At 44.7% G+C, this 18626-nt stretch overlaps 1 protein-coding gene across 1 annotated transcript in view; it reads left to right on the top strand.

Annotated features, from left to right (window-relative positions):
- LOC116437392 (sorting nexin-2-like) overlaps positions 1 to 17428 on the top strand; it is a 133843-nt gene extending 116415 nt beyond the window's left edge. Inside the window, exons 11-16 of the mRNA XM_032095058.1 lie at positions 11350 to 11555; positions 13564 to 13707; positions 14178 to 14189; positions 16351 to 16431; positions 16536 to 16607; positions 17378 to 17428. Of these exons, the coding sequence (XP_031950949.1) occupies positions 11350 to 11555; positions 13564 to 13707; positions 14178 to 14189; positions 16351 to 16431; positions 16536 to 16607; positions 17378 to 17428 (566 nt within the window). The remainder of the gene's footprint in view (positions 1 to 11349; positions 11556 to 13563; positions 13708 to 14177; positions 14190 to 16350; positions 16432 to 16535; positions 16608 to 17377) is intronic.
- Positions 17429 to 18626: the final 1198 nt, after the last annotated feature.

Genomic DNA, 18626 nt, shown 5'->3' with positions numbered 1-18626 from the left:
CTTTCTTGAACACCTCCAAGGATGGTGACTCCACCACCTCCCTGGGCAACCTGTTCCAATGCTTGACAACCCTTTCTGTGAAGAAATTCCACCTAACGTCCAGCCTGAACCTCCCCTGGCATAGCTTAAGGCTATGTCCTCTCATCCTGTCACTAGTTACCTGGGAGAAGAGGCCGACCCCCAGCTGTCTGTGACCTCCTTTCAGGTAGTGGTCTCCCTTGATAAGGTCTCCCTTGAGCTTCCTTTTCTCCAGGCTAAATAACCCCAGCTCCCTCAGCCATTCCTCGTGGGACTTGTGCTCTAGACCCTTCACCATATCTGTTGCCCTTCTCTGGACATGCTGCAGCACCTCAATGTCTTTCCTGAACTGAGGGGCCCAGAACTGGACACAGTACTCAAGGTGCGGCCTCAGCAGTGCTGAGAACAGAGGGACAATCACTGCCCTTGTCCTGCTGGCCACACTATTTCTGATACAAGCCAGGATGCCATTGGCCTTCTTGTCTACCCAGACACTGCCGTCTCGTGTTCAGGCAGCTGTTGACCAGCACCTGCAGGTCCTTTTCCGCTGGGCTGCTTTCCAGCCACTCTTCCCCCAGCCTGTAGTGCTGCCTGGGGTTGTTGTAGACAAAGCATAGGACCCAGCACTTGGCCTTGTTGAAACTCATACTGTTGGTCTTGGCCCACTGATCCAGCCTGTCCAGATCCCTCTGCAGAACCTTCCTACTCTCCAGATCAACACTCCCACCCAACTTAGTGTCATCTTTGAATTTACTGAGGGTGCACTTAATCCCCTCATCCAGATCATCGATAAAGACATTAAATAGGACTGGGCCCAACACTGATCCCTGGGGGAACACCACTAGTTACCAGATACCATCTGGATGCGGCACCATTCACCACCATTCTCTGAGCCTGGACATCCATCCAGTTCATAACCCAGCAAAGAGTGCACCTGTCCAAGCTGTGGGCTGCCAGCTTTTCCAGGAGAATGCCATGGGAGACAGTATCAAAGGCTTTGCTGAAATCCAGATAGACAACATCCGCAGCATTCCCCTCATCTACTAGGTGGGTCACCTGGTCATAAAAGGAGATCAGGTTGGTCAGGCAGGACCTGCCTTTCCTAAACCCATACTGGCTGGGCCGGATCCCCTGGTTGTCCTGTATGTGCCATGTGATTGCACTCAAGATGATTTACTCCATAACTTTCCTGGGCACCAAGGTCAGGCTGACAGACCTGTAGTTTCCGGGATCCTCCTGGCCCTTCTTGTGGATGGGTGTCACATTGGCCAGCTTCCAGTCATCTGGGACCTCCCTGGTTAGCCAGGACTGGTGATAAATGATGGAGAGTGGCTTGGCGAGCTCTTCCGTCAGCTCCGTCAGCACCCTTGGATGAATCCCATCTGGTCCCATAGACTTGTGAGTGTCTAAGTGGCACAGCAGGTCAGTAACTACTTCCTCCTGGGTTGCAGGGGGTCTATTCTGCTCCCAGTTCCTGTCTACCAGCTCAGGGGGCTGGTTGCCCTGAGGATAAGCAGTCTTACTGTTGAGGACTGGGGCAAAGAAGGCGTTAAGTACCTCAGCCTTGGTGACAATATTCCCCCCCACACACATCCAATAAAGAATGGAGGTTTTCCTTGGCCCTCTTTTTGTTGTTTATGTATTTATAGAAACACTTTTTATTACCTTTCACAGCAGTGGCCAGAATGAGATCTAGTTGAGCTCTCATCTTTCTAATTTTCTTTCTACATGACCTAATGAAATCGTTGTACTCTTCATGAATTGCCTGCCCCTTTTTCCAAAGGTGATACACCCTCTTTTTTCCCCTGAATTCCTGAGAAAGCTCCCTATTCAGCCAGGCCTATCTTCTTCCCCAACAGCTCATCTTTCAGCACATAGGGATGGCCTGCTCCTGTGCCTTGAGGATTTCTTCCTTAAAGTATGTCCAGCCTTCCTGGACACCTTTGTTTTTAAGGGCTTTTTCCCAGGGGACTTTCCAAACCAGTGTCCTGAGTAAGGCAAAGTCCGCCCTCCAGAAGTCCAAGGCAAAGGTTTTGTTGACCCCCTGTCTCGGTTTTGAAAGACAGGTGTCTGCTAAGGAAGGCAGAAGCCCCCCTTGAAGTGGCAGATATAACCCCTTTTCCCTCTAAGTTATTATATTTTGAAATCAAGGGCCTTTAGGCAAAGATGTGGGAAATAGGAATAACAGTTCTTTACTATATATATATATATATATATATATATATATATGTATATAACCAGTCAAACAAAACAACAACAACTATGGCAGTAACAGCAAACACAAACCCAGTCCCAGCCTTCTTGGCTGTCAGGCTATTTCCCCTCGGGTGCAGTTCCGCTCGCAGCCGGCAGGGGCGCTGGCGGCTCCCGGTGAGCAGGGCAGGTGCGATGGTTCCCCCGCGGCTGCAGGGGGCGCTCCGGAGCGAGCTCGGGAAGCACGCGGCACTGGTGCCCTGGGATCCCAGGAAGTGATGGAACAAAGGCTTCACAAACCCCTGGGCAGCCGATCCTGGACTCTCAGGAGCAGCAGGCTGGAACGGCAGGCTGGAGCGGCAGGGACGAACACAAATCCCGGGTGGCAGACGAGATGTATCCAGATGGGAAAACCCCACGGAGGCCCAGGCAGGCAGGGCGAGCAGGGCTACAGCGTAGCGAAAGCTCGAAGCAGCAGCGGGGCAGGGCAGCCACAGCCCGGCCTCCAGCAGGGCAGGGAAAGAGGCTTTTGGGGTCCCGGCGTTGTTTCCAGCAGGAAGAAAGAACGGCCGAAAGAAAGAAGCAGCAGCTCCTTTCTCTGCAGCTCCTCTCTCCGGACGCTCAGAGCGAACTGACCCCACACCCAGGTGTAGACAACGGAGTAGCCAGGCCCGCCCCACCCCCCTTTTTGTTGTTCTTAAGTACAGCTATTTGTCCCCTAGCAACATGCCTATGGGAGAAAATTCCTTTAACTGGAAAAAAACAAAAACTAAACTAAAACCCCAACATTATCCACCCCGAATTTTTTCCCATACTAACATGTTACATGAAACTTAACTTTTTAAACCATATAAATCTATGCATCACCCAAATTATATACAAATATACATGCTGATACTGATACAAGTACAGAGCCATGGGTAGTTCACCCTAAAACAAGGTCCCCTTGAGGTATGCATCGGGTCTCTCCATCCCTTTGCATCACCCACCAGGTGCAACCTGGTCCCTGAGCGAAGACAACCCCACGGATGGGTCTGTCTTTGCTCAAGGCAGACTTAATCCAAACAGTTTTTCCAAGCATACCTCTCATGTGCACCACTGGAACCTTATCCCCGTCTGTTGTTTGTAGGGGTTCGGATTGGGCGGGGCCTTCTCGGCTGGTGGAGCCACGAGTGTTAACTAACCAGGTGGCTCTTGCTAAATGCACCTCCCAGTTTTTGAAAGTCCCCCCACCCAGTGCCTTCAAGGTGGTTTTAAGCAGTCCATTACACCGCTCAACCTTCCCAGCTGCTGGTGCATGGTAAGGGATGTGGTACACCCACTCAATGTCATGTTCTCTAGCCCAGGTGTTTATAAGGCTGTTCTTGAAATGAGTCCCACTGTCAGACTCGATTCTCTCAGGGGTGCCATGCCTCCAAAGCACTTGCTTTTCCAGGCCCAGGATGGTGTTCCGGGCTGTAGCGTGAGGCACAGGATAGGTCTCCAGCCATACAGGGGTGGCTTCTACCATTGTGAGCACATAGCGCTTGCCTTGGCATGTTTGAGGCAGTGTGATGTAATCAATCTGCCAGGCCTCCCCATACTTGTATCTAAACCACCGCCCACCATACCACAGAGGCTTCACTCGCTTGGCCTGCTTGATCGCAGCGCATGTCTCACAATCATGAATAACCTGGGAGATACTGTCCATGGTTAGATCCACCCCTCGATCTCGTGCCCACTTGTAGGTGGCATCTCTGCCCTGATGACCTGAGGCATCATGGGCCCATCGAGCTAGGAACAACTCTCCTTTATGTTGCCAATCCAAGTCTATCTGGGACACCTCTATTTTCGCAGCCTGATCTACCTGTTTGTTGTTAGGATGTTCTTCATTAGCCCGGCTCTTGGGGATGTGAGCATCTACATGACGGACCTTCACGGATAGCTTCTCTACCCGAGTGGCAATGTCTTTCCACTCTTCAGCAGCTCAGATTGGTTTTCCTCTGCACTGCCAGTTTGCCTTCTTCCACCTTTCCAGCCAACCCCACACGGCATTGGCTACCATCCATGAATCAGTGTAGAGGTAGAGCTTTGGCCACTTCTCTCTTTCAGCTATGTCCAGAGCTAATTGAACAGCTTTGAGTTCAGCAAATTGGCTCGATCCACCTTCTCCTTCAGTAGCCTGTGCAACTTGTCATGTGGGGCTCCATACAGCGGCTTTCCATTTCTGGCTAGCTCCTACAATTCAGCAGGAACCATCAGTGAAGAGGGCGGATTGTCTTTCACTCTCTGGTAGCTCGTTATATGGTGGGGCTTCTTCGGCACGTGTCACCTGCTCCTCTTCTTCTTCAGAAGATAACCCAAAAGTCTCACCTTCCGGCCCGTTCGTAATTATCTCCAAGATCCCAGGGCGACTTGGGTTTCCAATTCGGGCGCGCTGCGTGATGAGGGCGATCCATTTGCTCCAAGTAGCGTCGGTGGCGTGATGCGTGGAGGGAACCTTTCCTTTGAACATCCACCCCAGCATTGGTAGTCGGGGTGCCAGGAGGAGTTGTGCCTCTGTGCCGATTACTTCTGAGGCAGCCGGGACTCCATCATAAGCTGCCAAGATTTCCTTCTCTGTGGGAGTGTAGTTGGCTTCAGATCCTCTGTAGCTTCGGCTCCAGAATCCCAGTGGTCGGCCCCGAGTCTCACCAGGCACCTTCTGCCAGAGGCTCCAGGACAGACCATTGTTCCCGGCTGCAGAGTAGAGCATGTTCTTCACCTCTGGTCCTGTCCTGACTGGGCCAAGGGCTACAGCGTGAGCAATTTCCTGTTTGATCTGGGCGAAGGCTTGCTGCTGTTCAGGGCCCCAGTGGAAATCATTCTTCTTGCGGGTAACCAGGTAGAGAGGACTCACGATCTGGCTGTACTCGGGAATGTGCATCCTCCAGAAACCTATAGCGCCTAGGAAAGCTTGTGTTTCCTTCTTGTTGGTTGGTGGAGACATTGCTGTGAACTTATTGATGACCTCAGTGGGAATCTGACGTCGTCCATCTTGCCACTTTACTCCCAGGACCTGGATCTCTCAGGCAGGTCCCTTGACCTTGCTCTTCTTGATGGCAAAACCAGCTTGCAGGAGAATTTGAATTATTCTCTCTCCTTTCTCAAACACTTCAGTTGCGGTGTTCCCCCACACAATGATGTCATCAATGTACTGCAGATGTTCTGGGGCCTCACCCTTTTCTAGTGCAGGCTGGATCAGTCCATGGCAGATGGTGGGACTGTGCTTCCACCCCTGGGGCAGTCGATTCCAGGTGTACTGCACGCCCCTCCAGGTGAAGGCAAACTGAGGCCTGCACTCTGCTGCCAGAGGAATGGAGAAAAATGCATTGGCAATGTCAATAGTGGCGTACCACTTCGCTGCTTTGGACTCCAGCTCGTACTGGAGCTCCAACATGTCCGGCACGGCAGCGCTCAACGGTGGAGTCACTTCATTCAGGGCACGATAGTCCACAGTCAATCTCCATTCCCCGTCAGACTTGCGCACAAGCCAGATGGGACTGTTGAAGGGTGAGTGGGTCTTGCTGACCACCCCTTGGCTCTCCAGCTCACGGATCATCTTGTGGATGGGGATCACAGCATCTCGATTTGTCCGATACTGCCGGCGGTGCACTGTCGAGGTGGCAATTGGCACTCGTTGCTCTTCCACTTTCAGCAGCCCAACTGCAGAAGGATTCTCAGATAGTCCAGGCAGGGTGTTCAATTGCCTAATGCCCTCTGCCTTTCCAGCAGCAATCCTAAATGCCCACCTGAGTCCTTTCGGGTCTTTGTAATAGCCATTCTGGAGGAAGTCTATGCCCAGAATACACGGGGCCTCTGGGCCGGTCACAATCGGATGCTTTTGCCACTCCTTCCCAGTCAGGCTCACTTCAGCTTCCAAAAGGGTCAACTGCTGTGATCCCCCGGTCACCCCAGCAATGGATACAGGTTCTGCCCCCACATGTCCCGATGGCATTAAAGTACACTGTGCCCCAGTATCAACCAATGCATCATATCTTTGTGGCTCTGATGTGCCAGGCCATCGGATCCACACTGTCCAGAAAACTCGGTTCTCCCGTGCCTCTCCCTGGCTAGAGGCAGGGCCCCCCTAGCCCTGGTTATCATTCTTTCCCTGGGCGTACATGCTCGAGGTACCTTCAAGGGGATCCGACATATCATCCTCCCTTCTGTAATACCTGGCAGCTTGGTCACGGGAGGCTGAGGCTACCTTCACCTTAGCGGAACCCCCTCGGTTAGTGCCTCCCTCCTTGAGTTCACGCACCCGCGCTGCCAGGACAGAGGTGGGTTTCCCATCCCACCTTTTCATGTCTTCCCCATGCTCACACAGGAAAAACCACAGCTCAGCTCGTGGGGTGTACCCTCTCTCTCTAGCAGGGGGACGACGGGCTCTGACTTGGGGGCCTGTGACTCGCACTGGTGCCACACTGACCCTCCTCATCTCCTATCTCATCTCCTCCCTCATCTCCTCCCTCATCTCCTCCCTCATCTCCTTCATCTCCTCTTTGAGGTCCTGGACCACAGCAGAGACATGAGCTTTCAGCGGGCCATTGATCATGCTGTCATAATTCCTGAGCTTGTTGGCAACAGAGCCCACTGTTTCTCGGGTATTGTCAGCATCAATTGTTGCAATGAAGGTGGTGTATTGCTGTGGCCCTAATTTTGCCAGGTTCCACATCATCTGTCTTGTGCACCTGACCTTATCGGGGTCATTATCATGCTGTCCATCCTTCCCAAAGAGTACCTCTAATACTGCCACCTCTCTTAGCTGTTGGATCCCTTGCTCGAGTGTCTTCCACTGCATTCTATGATGGTACTCCTGCATTCTTTCTTTGTGAATGAACCTTTCTCTCACACTCCTTAAGAGCCACTCCCGGAGAGAAAGGGGCCCTGGCTCCCTCACGAATATCTGGTCCACACCTGGGTCCTGGGTCAACGATCCCAGATACCTTGCCTCACCACTATCCAGTTGCACACTTGTGCCCATAAGGTCCCAAACCCGAAGCAGCCAGGTTGTATAAGGCTCACGCCCCCTTCGCACAATGTCTTTTCACATATTACAGAGACTATCGTACGACAGGGACTCAGTGATGATTTCTGGCTCTGGCTCTCCTGCTGGTTGTGAGGGCCCTGGTTGCCCATCATCATTAACTGGTCGTACTGATTTGGTCTTACACTTCCTCCTTTGCACAGGGGCGACTGCTGCTGGCTGTGGTTGTCCTTGTGGTTCAGCTGAAACCTGGACGGTTGTAACACCCGTGGGTTCCACTGCTGCACCATCGGACTCACCCTCTTTGGAGCAGGGAGAGGGTTTTTCACTAGCTGAGGAGGTGTATTCTCTTACAATTGGCATATCTCCTTGCGCACCTGGCCCATCTCCGGGCACCTCTCCTTGCGCACCTGGCCCATCTCCTGGCATATCTCCTGGCGCACCTGGCCCATCTCCTGGCATATCCCCTGGCGCACCTGACCCATCTCTTGGCACATCTCCTGCATCCCTTTTGCCAGTACCCCCACCCAGCTTGGGTAGTCCATTTCTGAGGTGGACTGTTGGGCGGTATCAGTCTGTGGGGCGGGGTCTCTAGTGTCTGGGGCTGTGTCAGGGTCTGGGGCAGGAACGGGCTCTGGGGTAGGATCTCTAGTGTCTGGGGCCGTGTCAGGTTCTGGGGCAGGATCAGGCTCTGGGGTAGGATCTCTAGTCTCTGGGGCTGGTGTCTGGGTAGTTATCCAAGCCAATCTCAACTTATCCTTGAGTGCTAAATAGAGTAGGCCTACCAGCAGCAGATGGTTAGTATTCAGAGGGAATCTAAACCCTTTGAAAATTGGTGGGGTGGGCCCAAAGAACTGGTTGAGGGGTTGGGGGAAAACTTCCCCTGGTGTCATTTCCTCACAGAAGGTACCATTGTTAACATAACCCCAAAAACATGCACTTAGTGTGTGATAGCCCTTTATCCATGTGCCCACATTCCGGAGGAAGTTAAAAACCCATGAATTCCTCACCTTCTCGACCCATAGCGCAAAGTGGATAACAGCAATGGTAGCCTTAGTCAGAGGACCCATATTCAAGTAAGGAGCTGCAAAGGGGAAGAATATAGCCACGGCCACATGCCACCTGAACCAGGGTAAACTAGACCACATAGTGCTGCCTAACAAGGTTCCTATATCTGGCACACAAAATAAAGTTATCCAGGAACTGTTATTCCTTTTTCACCTCTCTCTCTTAATGCCCTCACGCCCCACATTGGGCGCCAAGATCTGTCTCGGTTTTGAAAGACAGGTGTCTGCTAAGGAAGGCAGAAGCCCCCCTTGAAGTGGCAGATATAACCCCTTTTCCCTCTAAGTTATTATATTTTGAAATCAAGGGCCTTTAGGCAAAGATGTGGGAAATAGGAATAACAGTTCTTTACTATATATATATATATATATATATATATGTATATAACCAGTCAAACAAAACAACAACAACTATGGCAGTAACAGCAAACACAAACCCAGTCCCAGCCTTCTCGGCTGTCAGGCTATTTCCCCTCGGGTGCAGTTCCGCTCGCAGCCGGCAGGGGCGCTGGCGGCTCCCGGTGAGCAGGGCAGGTGCGATGGTTCCTCCGCGGCTGCAGGGGGCGCTCCGGAGCGAGCTCGGGAAGCACGCGGCACCAGTGCCCTGGGATCCCAGGAAGTGATGGAACAAAGGCTTCACAAACCCCTGGGCAACCGATCCCAGACTCTCAGGAACAGCAGGCTGGAACGGCAGGCTGGAACGGCAGGGACGAACACAAATCCTGGGTGGCAGACGAGATGTATCCAGATGGGAAAACCCCACGGAGGCCCAGGCAGGCAGGGCGAGCAGGGCTACAGCGTAGCGAAAGCTCGAAGCAGCAGCGGGGCAGGGCAGCCACAGCCCGGCCTCCAGCAGGGCAGGGAAAGCGGCTTTTGGGGTCCCGGCGTTGTTTCCAGCAGGAAGAAAGAACGGCCGAAAGAAAGAAGCAGCAGCTCCTTTCTCTGCAGCTCCTCTCTCCAGACGCTCAGAGCGAACTGACCCCACACCCAGGTGTAGACAAAGGAGTAGCCAGGCCCGCCCCACCCCCCTTTTTGTCTTTCTTAAGTACAGCTATTTGTCCCCTAGCAACATGCATATGGGAGAAAATTCCTTTAACAGGAAAAAAACAAAAACTAAACTAAAACCCCAACACCCCCTTCCTTACTTCACCTAGTATTGAAAACTATCATTTCATGGTCCCTGTGCCCAAGACAGCCTCTGACCACCCCATCTCCCACCAGCCCTTCTCTGTTCCTAAACAGCAGGTCTAGCAGGCCGTCACCCCTAGTAGGCTAGCTCACCACCTGTGTGAGGAATATGAGTAGATGATCTCAGAGGTTTTTTCCAACCTAAATGATTCTGTGATTCTTATGAGGATAGGCTGAGAGAGTTGGGCCTGTTCAGCCTCAAGAAGAGATGACTGAGAGAGCACCTCATCAATGTCTATAAGTATCTGAAGGGTGAGTGTCAAGAAGATGAAGCCAGGCTCTTCTCAGTGGTGCCAAGTAATAGGACAAGAGTCAGAAAGCAGAAACTGATGCACAGGAAGTTCCACCTATGTTACAGTGGGGATACTGTAACACGCATATCAAACAAGGAGTCCCGTGGAAAAGAAATATATATGGACAGATTCTTGATAGATGTTTCAGAGATGTTTATTTCTCCAGCCTCATGGCCGGGATCTGCCGAGGAACTCTTACAATCACCAGACCCAAGGGTCCTTCCCGCGCAGGGAAACACAGAACAACCAATGGGGAATGAGGCTGACCAGGGGCCAGGGAAACCCCGTCTCTGTCCCAGGGCCCCTCTCCCAGGGCTACATGGCAGGGGGAGGAGACCCCGACACACCTGAATATGAATAACTTCTTTACTGTGCAGGTGATGGGGCACTGGAACAGATTGTCCAGAGAGGTTGTAGAGTCTCCCTCACTGGAGATATTTAAGAACCATCTGGATGTAATTCTGTGCAACGTGCTCTAGGATGACTCTGCTTGAGCAGGGAGGTTGGACCAGATGACCCACTGTGATCCCTTCCAACCTGACACATTCTGTGATTCTGTGTCTTAAATTGCTTTCTCATACGTCTACCAGGAATTATTCTCTGTAGAGGCAGATGTCTCTGATATCAGATGTCCTCAAGGTTAAAAAGTATTTTAAGAAGTAATGAAAATGGGAATGTACCTGATTACTGCTGATTTGACACCTTATCTTAGATTTCAAGTAATGCTTTTTTTTTTTTTTTTTAAGAGTGGTATTTAAATTGTGATAGTTTTAAATATCTGAAGACACTTCTACAAATATTTATGGTGTTCTGGTGATTCAGTAAAAGCAGCACAGTTGTAAACAAAGCTATGCTTTTAATCCTTAACTAAATTGGATTACAATGAGATTTTGTTCAAAGGTTCTTCAGAGGAGTTGACATTGTACATAACTTGAGGTTTGATAACACAGTTGCCTAAGTGTTTGTTAATTAATAAGCTCAAAACTTCAGCTTCATGGATGCCAGGCACAAAGTCACATGCCTTTTTTTTAAGGCATATAAAAACATGACAATATATTACAGTATAAACAGTCTTGTTAAGTATACTTCAGTCAATGGAACAGTATAATGGAAGCAAATTCTACTCTGGTGTTGATGTTCTCATTGAATAATTTTCTTCCTCTTCTTCCCTCCCAGCTGCATGGAACAACTTCACTACAGACCAGTTAAGATTGTCTTGAATTTGCTGTATAGGAGACTTGACTTTTGATTTGTGGGCTTGGACTTTTTCTGAACTAAGCAGTTGGATAATACTGAAGTGACAGTTTCTTCCATGTGTTTTGCAAGACACAATAGGCATCATGTAACAGGCTCAGCAAATCATTTACTGATTTTGGAGAGTTTCGGGTTCACTATGTTCTAAATGGTTTTTCATTGTGATGTCCTTGTGTATTTTATCATGAGCTTTGGGAAATATAATTTATATTTTTCAGTTGATAAACTTACAGTTGATGTAGGACAGAGGTCTGCTTGGTTGATTGATCTATCTTGAACAGTAACATAATAAATTAACTTCATTGTATTGGATGTCACTCCTGTATTTCAGAGCTTTCAGCCAACACAGCTGCCTTTGCTAAAAGCGCTGCCATGTTAGGTAATTCTGAGGACCACACTGCTCTATCTAGAGCTTTGTCTCAACTTGCAGAGGTTGAGGAGAAGATAGATCAGTTGCATCAAGAACAAGTTTTTGCTGATTTTTATGTCTTCTCAGAACTACTCGGTGACTACATTCGTCTTATTGCTGCAGTAAAAGTAAGTGCTGCTAGGAAAAATGTATAATTTCTGTGTTTAGTGTCACACTTTGCAGTTTGTATATTTAAGGTAAATGACCAAGTTGGATGGGGCTTTGAGCAACCTGATCTAATGGAAGCTGTCCCTGCCCATGGCAGAGGGGTTGGAACTAGATGATCTTTAAGGTTCCTTCCAACCCAAACCATTCTACCATTCTATGAATGTTTGTATGCATTTGCACACTTCATTATGCAGTTAAGACTTCCTGAGTTTTTGCTTGAAATTCCAATCAAGTAAAATGAATAAATCCACGACCAGTTATTCCCATGTTAAAAATTGTTGTGACAAAAAATGGGCATGGATTAATAGGATCCAGACAAAATCTAAATGGTGAATATCTTCTAATTAGATTAATGTTAATACCATACTAGTTAGGATGCTGTACATGTTTTTTTCAAGCTACTGATTTTTACACTATGCTCATAAAATGTTTTCAAGAACATAATTTGGCTATATTAGATAACCAATATTTTCAGTAAATAAGCAACAAATATTGCTTGAAGATTTACATCTCATTAAAGAAAGTATTCAATTTTGGTGTACAGTATAATTAGATTTTGACATGGGGAGGGGTTGCATTGGGTTTATGTGGCAAGGTTTTGGTAGCAGGGGACTACAGGGGTGACCTCTGTGAGAAGAGACCAGGCACAGCTGGTTCCAGACAGCTCCCCAATGGACCCACCATTGGTCAAAATAAAGTCAACCAGCAAAGCTGGTGGTACCTTTGTGAAAACACATTTAAGAAAGGACAAATTGCTGTTCAGCAGTATGTGTGTGTGCGGAGGAAGCGTAAGAAACAATCCTGCAGACACCAAGGTCAGAGAAGAAGGAGAGGGAGGAGGTGCTCCAGGTGCTTGCAGGTATTTCCCTGCAGCCTGTGGAAAGGACCACTCCTGAGCAAGTGGATATGCCCTGAAGAAAGCTTCAGTCCTGGAGAACCCACACGGGAGTAGGCTTCTGACAGGAACTGTGACCTGTGGAGAGGAGCCCACGCAGGAGCAGTCCTTGAAGGACTGCAGCCTGGGGGAAGGACTCATGCTGGAACAGGGAAAAAGTGTGAGGAGGAAGGAGTGTCAGAGAGGAACTATTGTGAACTGACTGCACATCTTCATCTTTCCTGCGTTGCTCAGGCAGGGGGAGGTAGAGGAGTTGGGAATGAAGGAGTGAAGTTGAGCCTGGGAAGAAGGAGGGAGGGGAGAGGTGTTTTAGTTTTTGCCTTTGTTTCTCATCATTCTATTCTGGTTTTAATTGTCAGTAAAATAATCTTCCCCAAGTTGAGTCAGTTTTGCCTGTGATGGTAATTGGTAAGTGCTCTCCCTGTCTTTATACTGACTCGTGAGCTTCTTTTCATCTTATTTTCTCCCCCTGTCCTGTTGAGGAGAGGGAATGAGAGAGCAGCTGTGGGTGAGAGTCTGGCAGCCAGCCAAGTGTCAATCCAGGGATGTCTTAGAATTTTATCCAGAAATATCTTTGAACTTGTCAAACTGTTGGGAAAATATTTTTATATTTTATATATATCCACTTGCATTATGTATATAGTTATAGTCTATCAAATACATAATATATAAAAAATGTATACTTTGATTCTACTACCTCCGTCCATTGTTAACAAAAATGTACTGCCAGTTATGCATATAGTCAATGAAAAGGTTTGCTAGAATCTGTATTTAGAGAAGCATTTGGGTATTATAGCATTTTACAGTGGTTGCTTTGGTAGGATTGCGATGGGACAAGGAAAAAAATGGTTTGGAGCATCAAGGTGTGTCTGCTCTAAAGAGGCTTCTTGAATACCCTCTTTTATTTTTAGATGGTATTTAGCTGTGCAAGGATGATGTCAAATTAAATCTAAGACACAGTGAAGTTTCTTTTGAGTATACTTGTTCCAGTTTTATCCAGAAATAACTTTTTCTAATAGGAATTTAGACAGCTTTAACAATTGCAATTGCTTAATAAATGCCCATACTTACAGGGAGTGTTTGATCATCGAATGAAATCCTGGCAGAAATGGCAAGATGCTCAGGTCACTTTACAAAAAAAACATGAAGCTGAAGCAAAGCTCCAACTTGCCAACAGACCTGATAAACTGCAGCAAGCTAAAGATGATATAAAAGAGGTAATGTTGTCAAGTACTAATATTATTCTGTCAGCCAAACTTTTTTTATTGATTCTTTCCCCATTACTGTACTATTTTATACAATTTTTTTTTCAAATCACATATTAACTATTTTCCATATTTACTGACTGGAATTTCTTTAAAATATGAGACAGGTATAATTGTTACCCATTCTGAGATATGTAAGGCAGTCAAATACTGTCTCTAAAGAGTCTGGGAGATGGGAAGAGGGGAACATGAGCAAGTTTAAAAATGATTTTAACTGTTGAAGATGACTTGGATAGTCAGAAGAACATCTCTTGGTTTCTAAAGCTAAAATCTACCTTAAAGGATTAACGGAGAACTGTTCTCATGTTTTGCTTGTGTATATATTTAACTTTTTTTAAATACACATATATTATAATTTCAGTAAAAATCCAAAATGTTGAAGTTTCATAGATTATACATTTTTTTTAACATGCTTCACTAAGGAGATTGAAGAGGTAGGACAGCTTAATTATTTAACATTATTGTATTCTAGTTATGAACCACTATTTTCTCATTAAATAATGGAGAACATCACTGCAGATTTCAATCTCATGCACTTTATTTTGTTTGGTTGCCTCATTCTTCACTAACTCAAGTTGCTTTGTTCTTTCTGCACTTCAATATATTTTACATACAGTGTTGAAGTTGCTCATTAACGTGGCTTTCTTATTTTCTTTAAAAACGCCCTTGTTGACTAGGAAAAAAAGTTACTCTTTTGTGACCACATTCTTGCTGGTTGACTCTCTTGACGTCATCCATCCACCACGCAGAAGTGAGCTGGAACTCATTGGCAAAACCAATTCCTGACTCTTTGGAGCAGTAGGGAATACTAAATGACCCTTTATTGTCCTTAATATAAAAAGAATTAAAGATTTTGTTCTTGAAGGATTTTTTTCCTACGTTATTGTGTGTTTAGAGAAGCTTGTTAAGTAAACCCAGAATTTGAATATGCTGGCAGAAAATTATTGCTTCCACTGAAATATATTCAGAGTTGCTGAATTCTTTAATAGTAGTCCTTTTGACAAAGATATTGAAAAGTGGAAGCCTATCCAGCTTGAGCTTCATCTGTGATTCAGTTCCTTTGTGCAGATGAAAGGTACAAGAGTAGTCCTCAAAACAGCATATAAAACAAGGGGGTGATTTTTCCTTGTCAGAAACTGTAAGATGGCAAAATCTCTGAAGTCTTGGACACCTCTAAGATGCTGTAATACGAAGGCACAAGTTATTTTAAAGCAGTCTTAATCTCTCTTTCCTAGACTGAATTTTATATAGTTTTAGTTATTAGCTAACTCTCTAGGCTGTGCACATATTAATGTTTCCCTGAAGCACATCGTGTTATGACTTATTGCATAGCTCCATAAATGTACATCTGAAAAGACATTAAGAGAATTTTGAATAAATACAGACTAAATACATAAATATCTCAAGATATTTATTTGAATAGATGTTCGTTACATATCACAACAGTAAGATAGCGCGGCACCACAAAATGCTCTTGTGATTAAATAGCACCACTAGATTGCTAGCAGGAATATATTATATTGGTGCATGTTGCTTCCTGGCTGCATTTTCTCTGAGGAAGATAGCTGTTACCAGATCTATTAGCTCCCATAATTCAGTTAGTATATTAACAGATACAGTTTCATTTTTATAATTTCTGTTAGCATGTATATGTCTGAAGTGTCAGGATGATAGCTTTTTTCATAATATACTTACACAGATGGTTTAAATTTAGCAATATAATAGTTACATAAAGGCAGGAGCAAAGGAAGGTCTAGTAATAATAAGATAATACAGCTGGTGATGCTTTCTTAATTGTGTAGCTGGATGTCTTTTGACATAAAATAAGGATAAACATGACCAAGTGTTGTGTTTTGTAGTGTTGATATTAATGCCTTGTTCCCAGTATGGCAAAACCCTACAAGCAACTTCACTTCCTCTAAATTTTCCTTCTGTGCTCCTCTTACCTGCATTTCTTTCTTCTTTTTTTTTTTAATTCCTGCTGTCTCTTAAACAATCCTCACTGAGCAAGAGAGTTTGTGTTTTGGCTTGCCTAAACAACATACATTCTGACCAATAAACACATCACTGTTAGCTTGTCATCTGCAGGAGAAATATGGCAAAAATAACCATTTACTTGACCATAGGTGGGGATGAAGATTTAATAACCTTTTATGTAAATAGGAAGGTACAGACAACTATTTTTGAGACTTTTTCACATTTGATTGAACAGGTAAGAAAGCTTAAAGGTTTAGGTTCCTTTCATAGCAGTGCTTGTAAAAGGAATAGCTAATAAAGATTTAGAGATCCTTTTCACTAAGGAGTCTTTAAATTTCTTGTTTCTTAATAATGCTAATAACAATATTAAGATATTTTTATATTTGGTATGCAGATAATATTACCTGATATATAATTGTTTTAACTGATCGGATGGCATTCTTCTCTATAAATTGTTTTGAAATTATTGTACTGAGACTTTCCCTTAAGTATGTAAAAAAACATATCAGTGCTTTTAAATTCTTGAATTACTATCCCTAATATACTAAAAAAAAGTTCAGATACCGATAGACTGAACATTGAATGCTGTCTTATTTCTGCATATTTTTCCTTTGCCAGTGGGAGACAAAAGTTCAACAAGGGGAAAAAGATTTTGAACAGATCTCCAAAACCATTCGTGAGGAAGTGAAAAGATTTGAGGCATGTATAATTTTGTCCAAATAAATTATAGTTTTGCTTTAGATAATATTGATGCAAACTTGGTTAAGAGGTTAATCTGCCATAATTATTTGCTTTATTAACAGAGGGAACGATTGAAAGACTTTAAAACTGTTATTATCAAGTACCTAGAATCTTTAGTGCAAGCACAACAGCAGGTAAGAAATTTTAAAATTTTTGTACAAGTTAATATGTTCCATATTAGGTTAGTTAAAAAAGGCAGGCTTTAAGTATAGCATTTTCTAAAATATGGAGAACTAACACTAGTCTGTAATCTATTGCAGGAGAACATAGTGATTGCTATTTCCCAGCTATTACTGTTCTTACTCGCAGAGCCCTAATTCAGGGAGATGGGAAGGTAGGGGAGGGTCTATTCAAGTAATACTTTTACTTGTAGATTGGAGTAAAATGCATTAAATACATGCTTAGGCTTACTGAAGAGACTTGAATACTCAAATCTTTATCTGCTTAAAAAAAATATACTGAATATTGTACAGCAATAAAACAGCCTTTGGTGACTTGGAAGTAGGCCTGGTGTCCAAATTAATGCCCTTTTTTTTCAATCTGGGAATATAACCCTCCAGCTTTGATTAATAAAAATAAAATAATTAAAGAAACCCCAAACACCTTTAGAGGTAAGAATGGCAAACTCGCCATGCAAACAAATTCTGTATAGCTATATTCTGTACTCAGTGGGTAAGAATAACTCTGTTTGCATGAGCAGATGAGTAGATTTGTGTGTTTATTACTTGTGTTTTTCTTGCATAATATAATAATGGGAATGGATAACTAATGAATGGACAATGGATAAGCATCTGTGTTCTTATTTTGTCCAGTGAAGACAAAGTCATTACAAGAGGAGGAGTATGTGTGGGTTTTTCCAATATTCAGTACTTAAAGTAAGGTAGCTTTTTTCCTTCTCTACAAGCTAATAAAATACTGGGAGGCATTCCTACCTGAAGCTAAATCCATCGCCTAAAAGAAGACTATTCCAAATAGCAAGAGACTCTGGCTGTTTCTCCTGAATAAAAACTAAATTCCACACTGAAATCACTTCAAAATAATTCAAATAAACCACTATATATTTTATGAATTAACACATAGTGGTTTTATATACCACAGCATTTTATTAATAAACTGCATGTTGTGACCCTCTTTGAAGTAGACTGTGGCATGATGTTCTGCAATACATTGCTGAATTGAACACTATTGCATCTTAATACTTGCACCAAAAGCAGATACTTTTATTCTTTACAATACAATGTTCAGTAGTATGCTGACCTGATCTTTGAAACAAAATTAATTGCATTGATTAATGTTCACCTACACATTCCTGTACAAAATCATGTTTCTGTGATTATGGTAATAAAGAAATGTATCTTGTGAAACATTAAACTTTTATTTTGTTTCTCTAGATATTTGCTAGCACTCTTAAATGTAGCATTTATAACAGATTGAGATTTTATCAAAGGCAGCAACACATAGAGTTATAGAATGGTTTGGGTTACAAAGGATCTTTTAGACATTACCTAGTGTCATAGTTTAAGCCCAGCTGGATAAATACTGTTACCAAAAATCAGTAAAAAGAAAAACTCCTTAACACAAATGTAGCATTAAGAAGCAGGCATTCTTTAACAGATGCATGAGGGGATAGCTCCTCCAAAATATTGTGCATGCTGAGTACAGAAAAGTTCCTGTTTATATACTATATTTTACATACATATTCATTGATTTTCCCAGAATAAACACACATATGATAATCATTTCCCTGAAGTCCTTAACACATGCTCCCTCCCCTTTATGCATGCGTTCTTCTGTCCTGGGGGTTTCTTTGGTGGTCCCTGGTGGTCGGCGACCCCAAAAATCATACCTGACCACCTGGTGAACTGGTAAAAGTTGGCACAACTGAGCTGGTTGCTTTCCAGTTCTTCTTCCTACAGAATAAGCGTTGTGCAGTTCCATAGGCCAGTGGGTTTTGAAGCATAAACATTGTATTAGCCCACCAGGTGCAAACAATTTTTAATCTGGCAACATTCCTCCCCTTTGAGGCTTGTGAAGCTTCTCTTCCCTTCAATCTTTCATAAGCCTCACTTTGCTTTTTTACTAACATCACATAAGTTCCTCACATTGCATTAGTGATCATGTTTTTATGCTCCTTAAAGCAAGTATCATAATCA

The sequence above is a fragment of the Corvus moneduloides genome, chromosome W, assembly GCF_009650955.1.
Source record: "Corvus moneduloides isolate bCorMon1 chromosome W, bCorMon1.pri, whole genome shotgun sequence".
NCBI lineage: Eukaryota > Metazoa > Chordata > Aves > Passeriformes > Corvidae > Corvus > Corvus moneduloides.
This window is presented reverse-complemented; position numbering and strand designations above follow the sequence as displayed.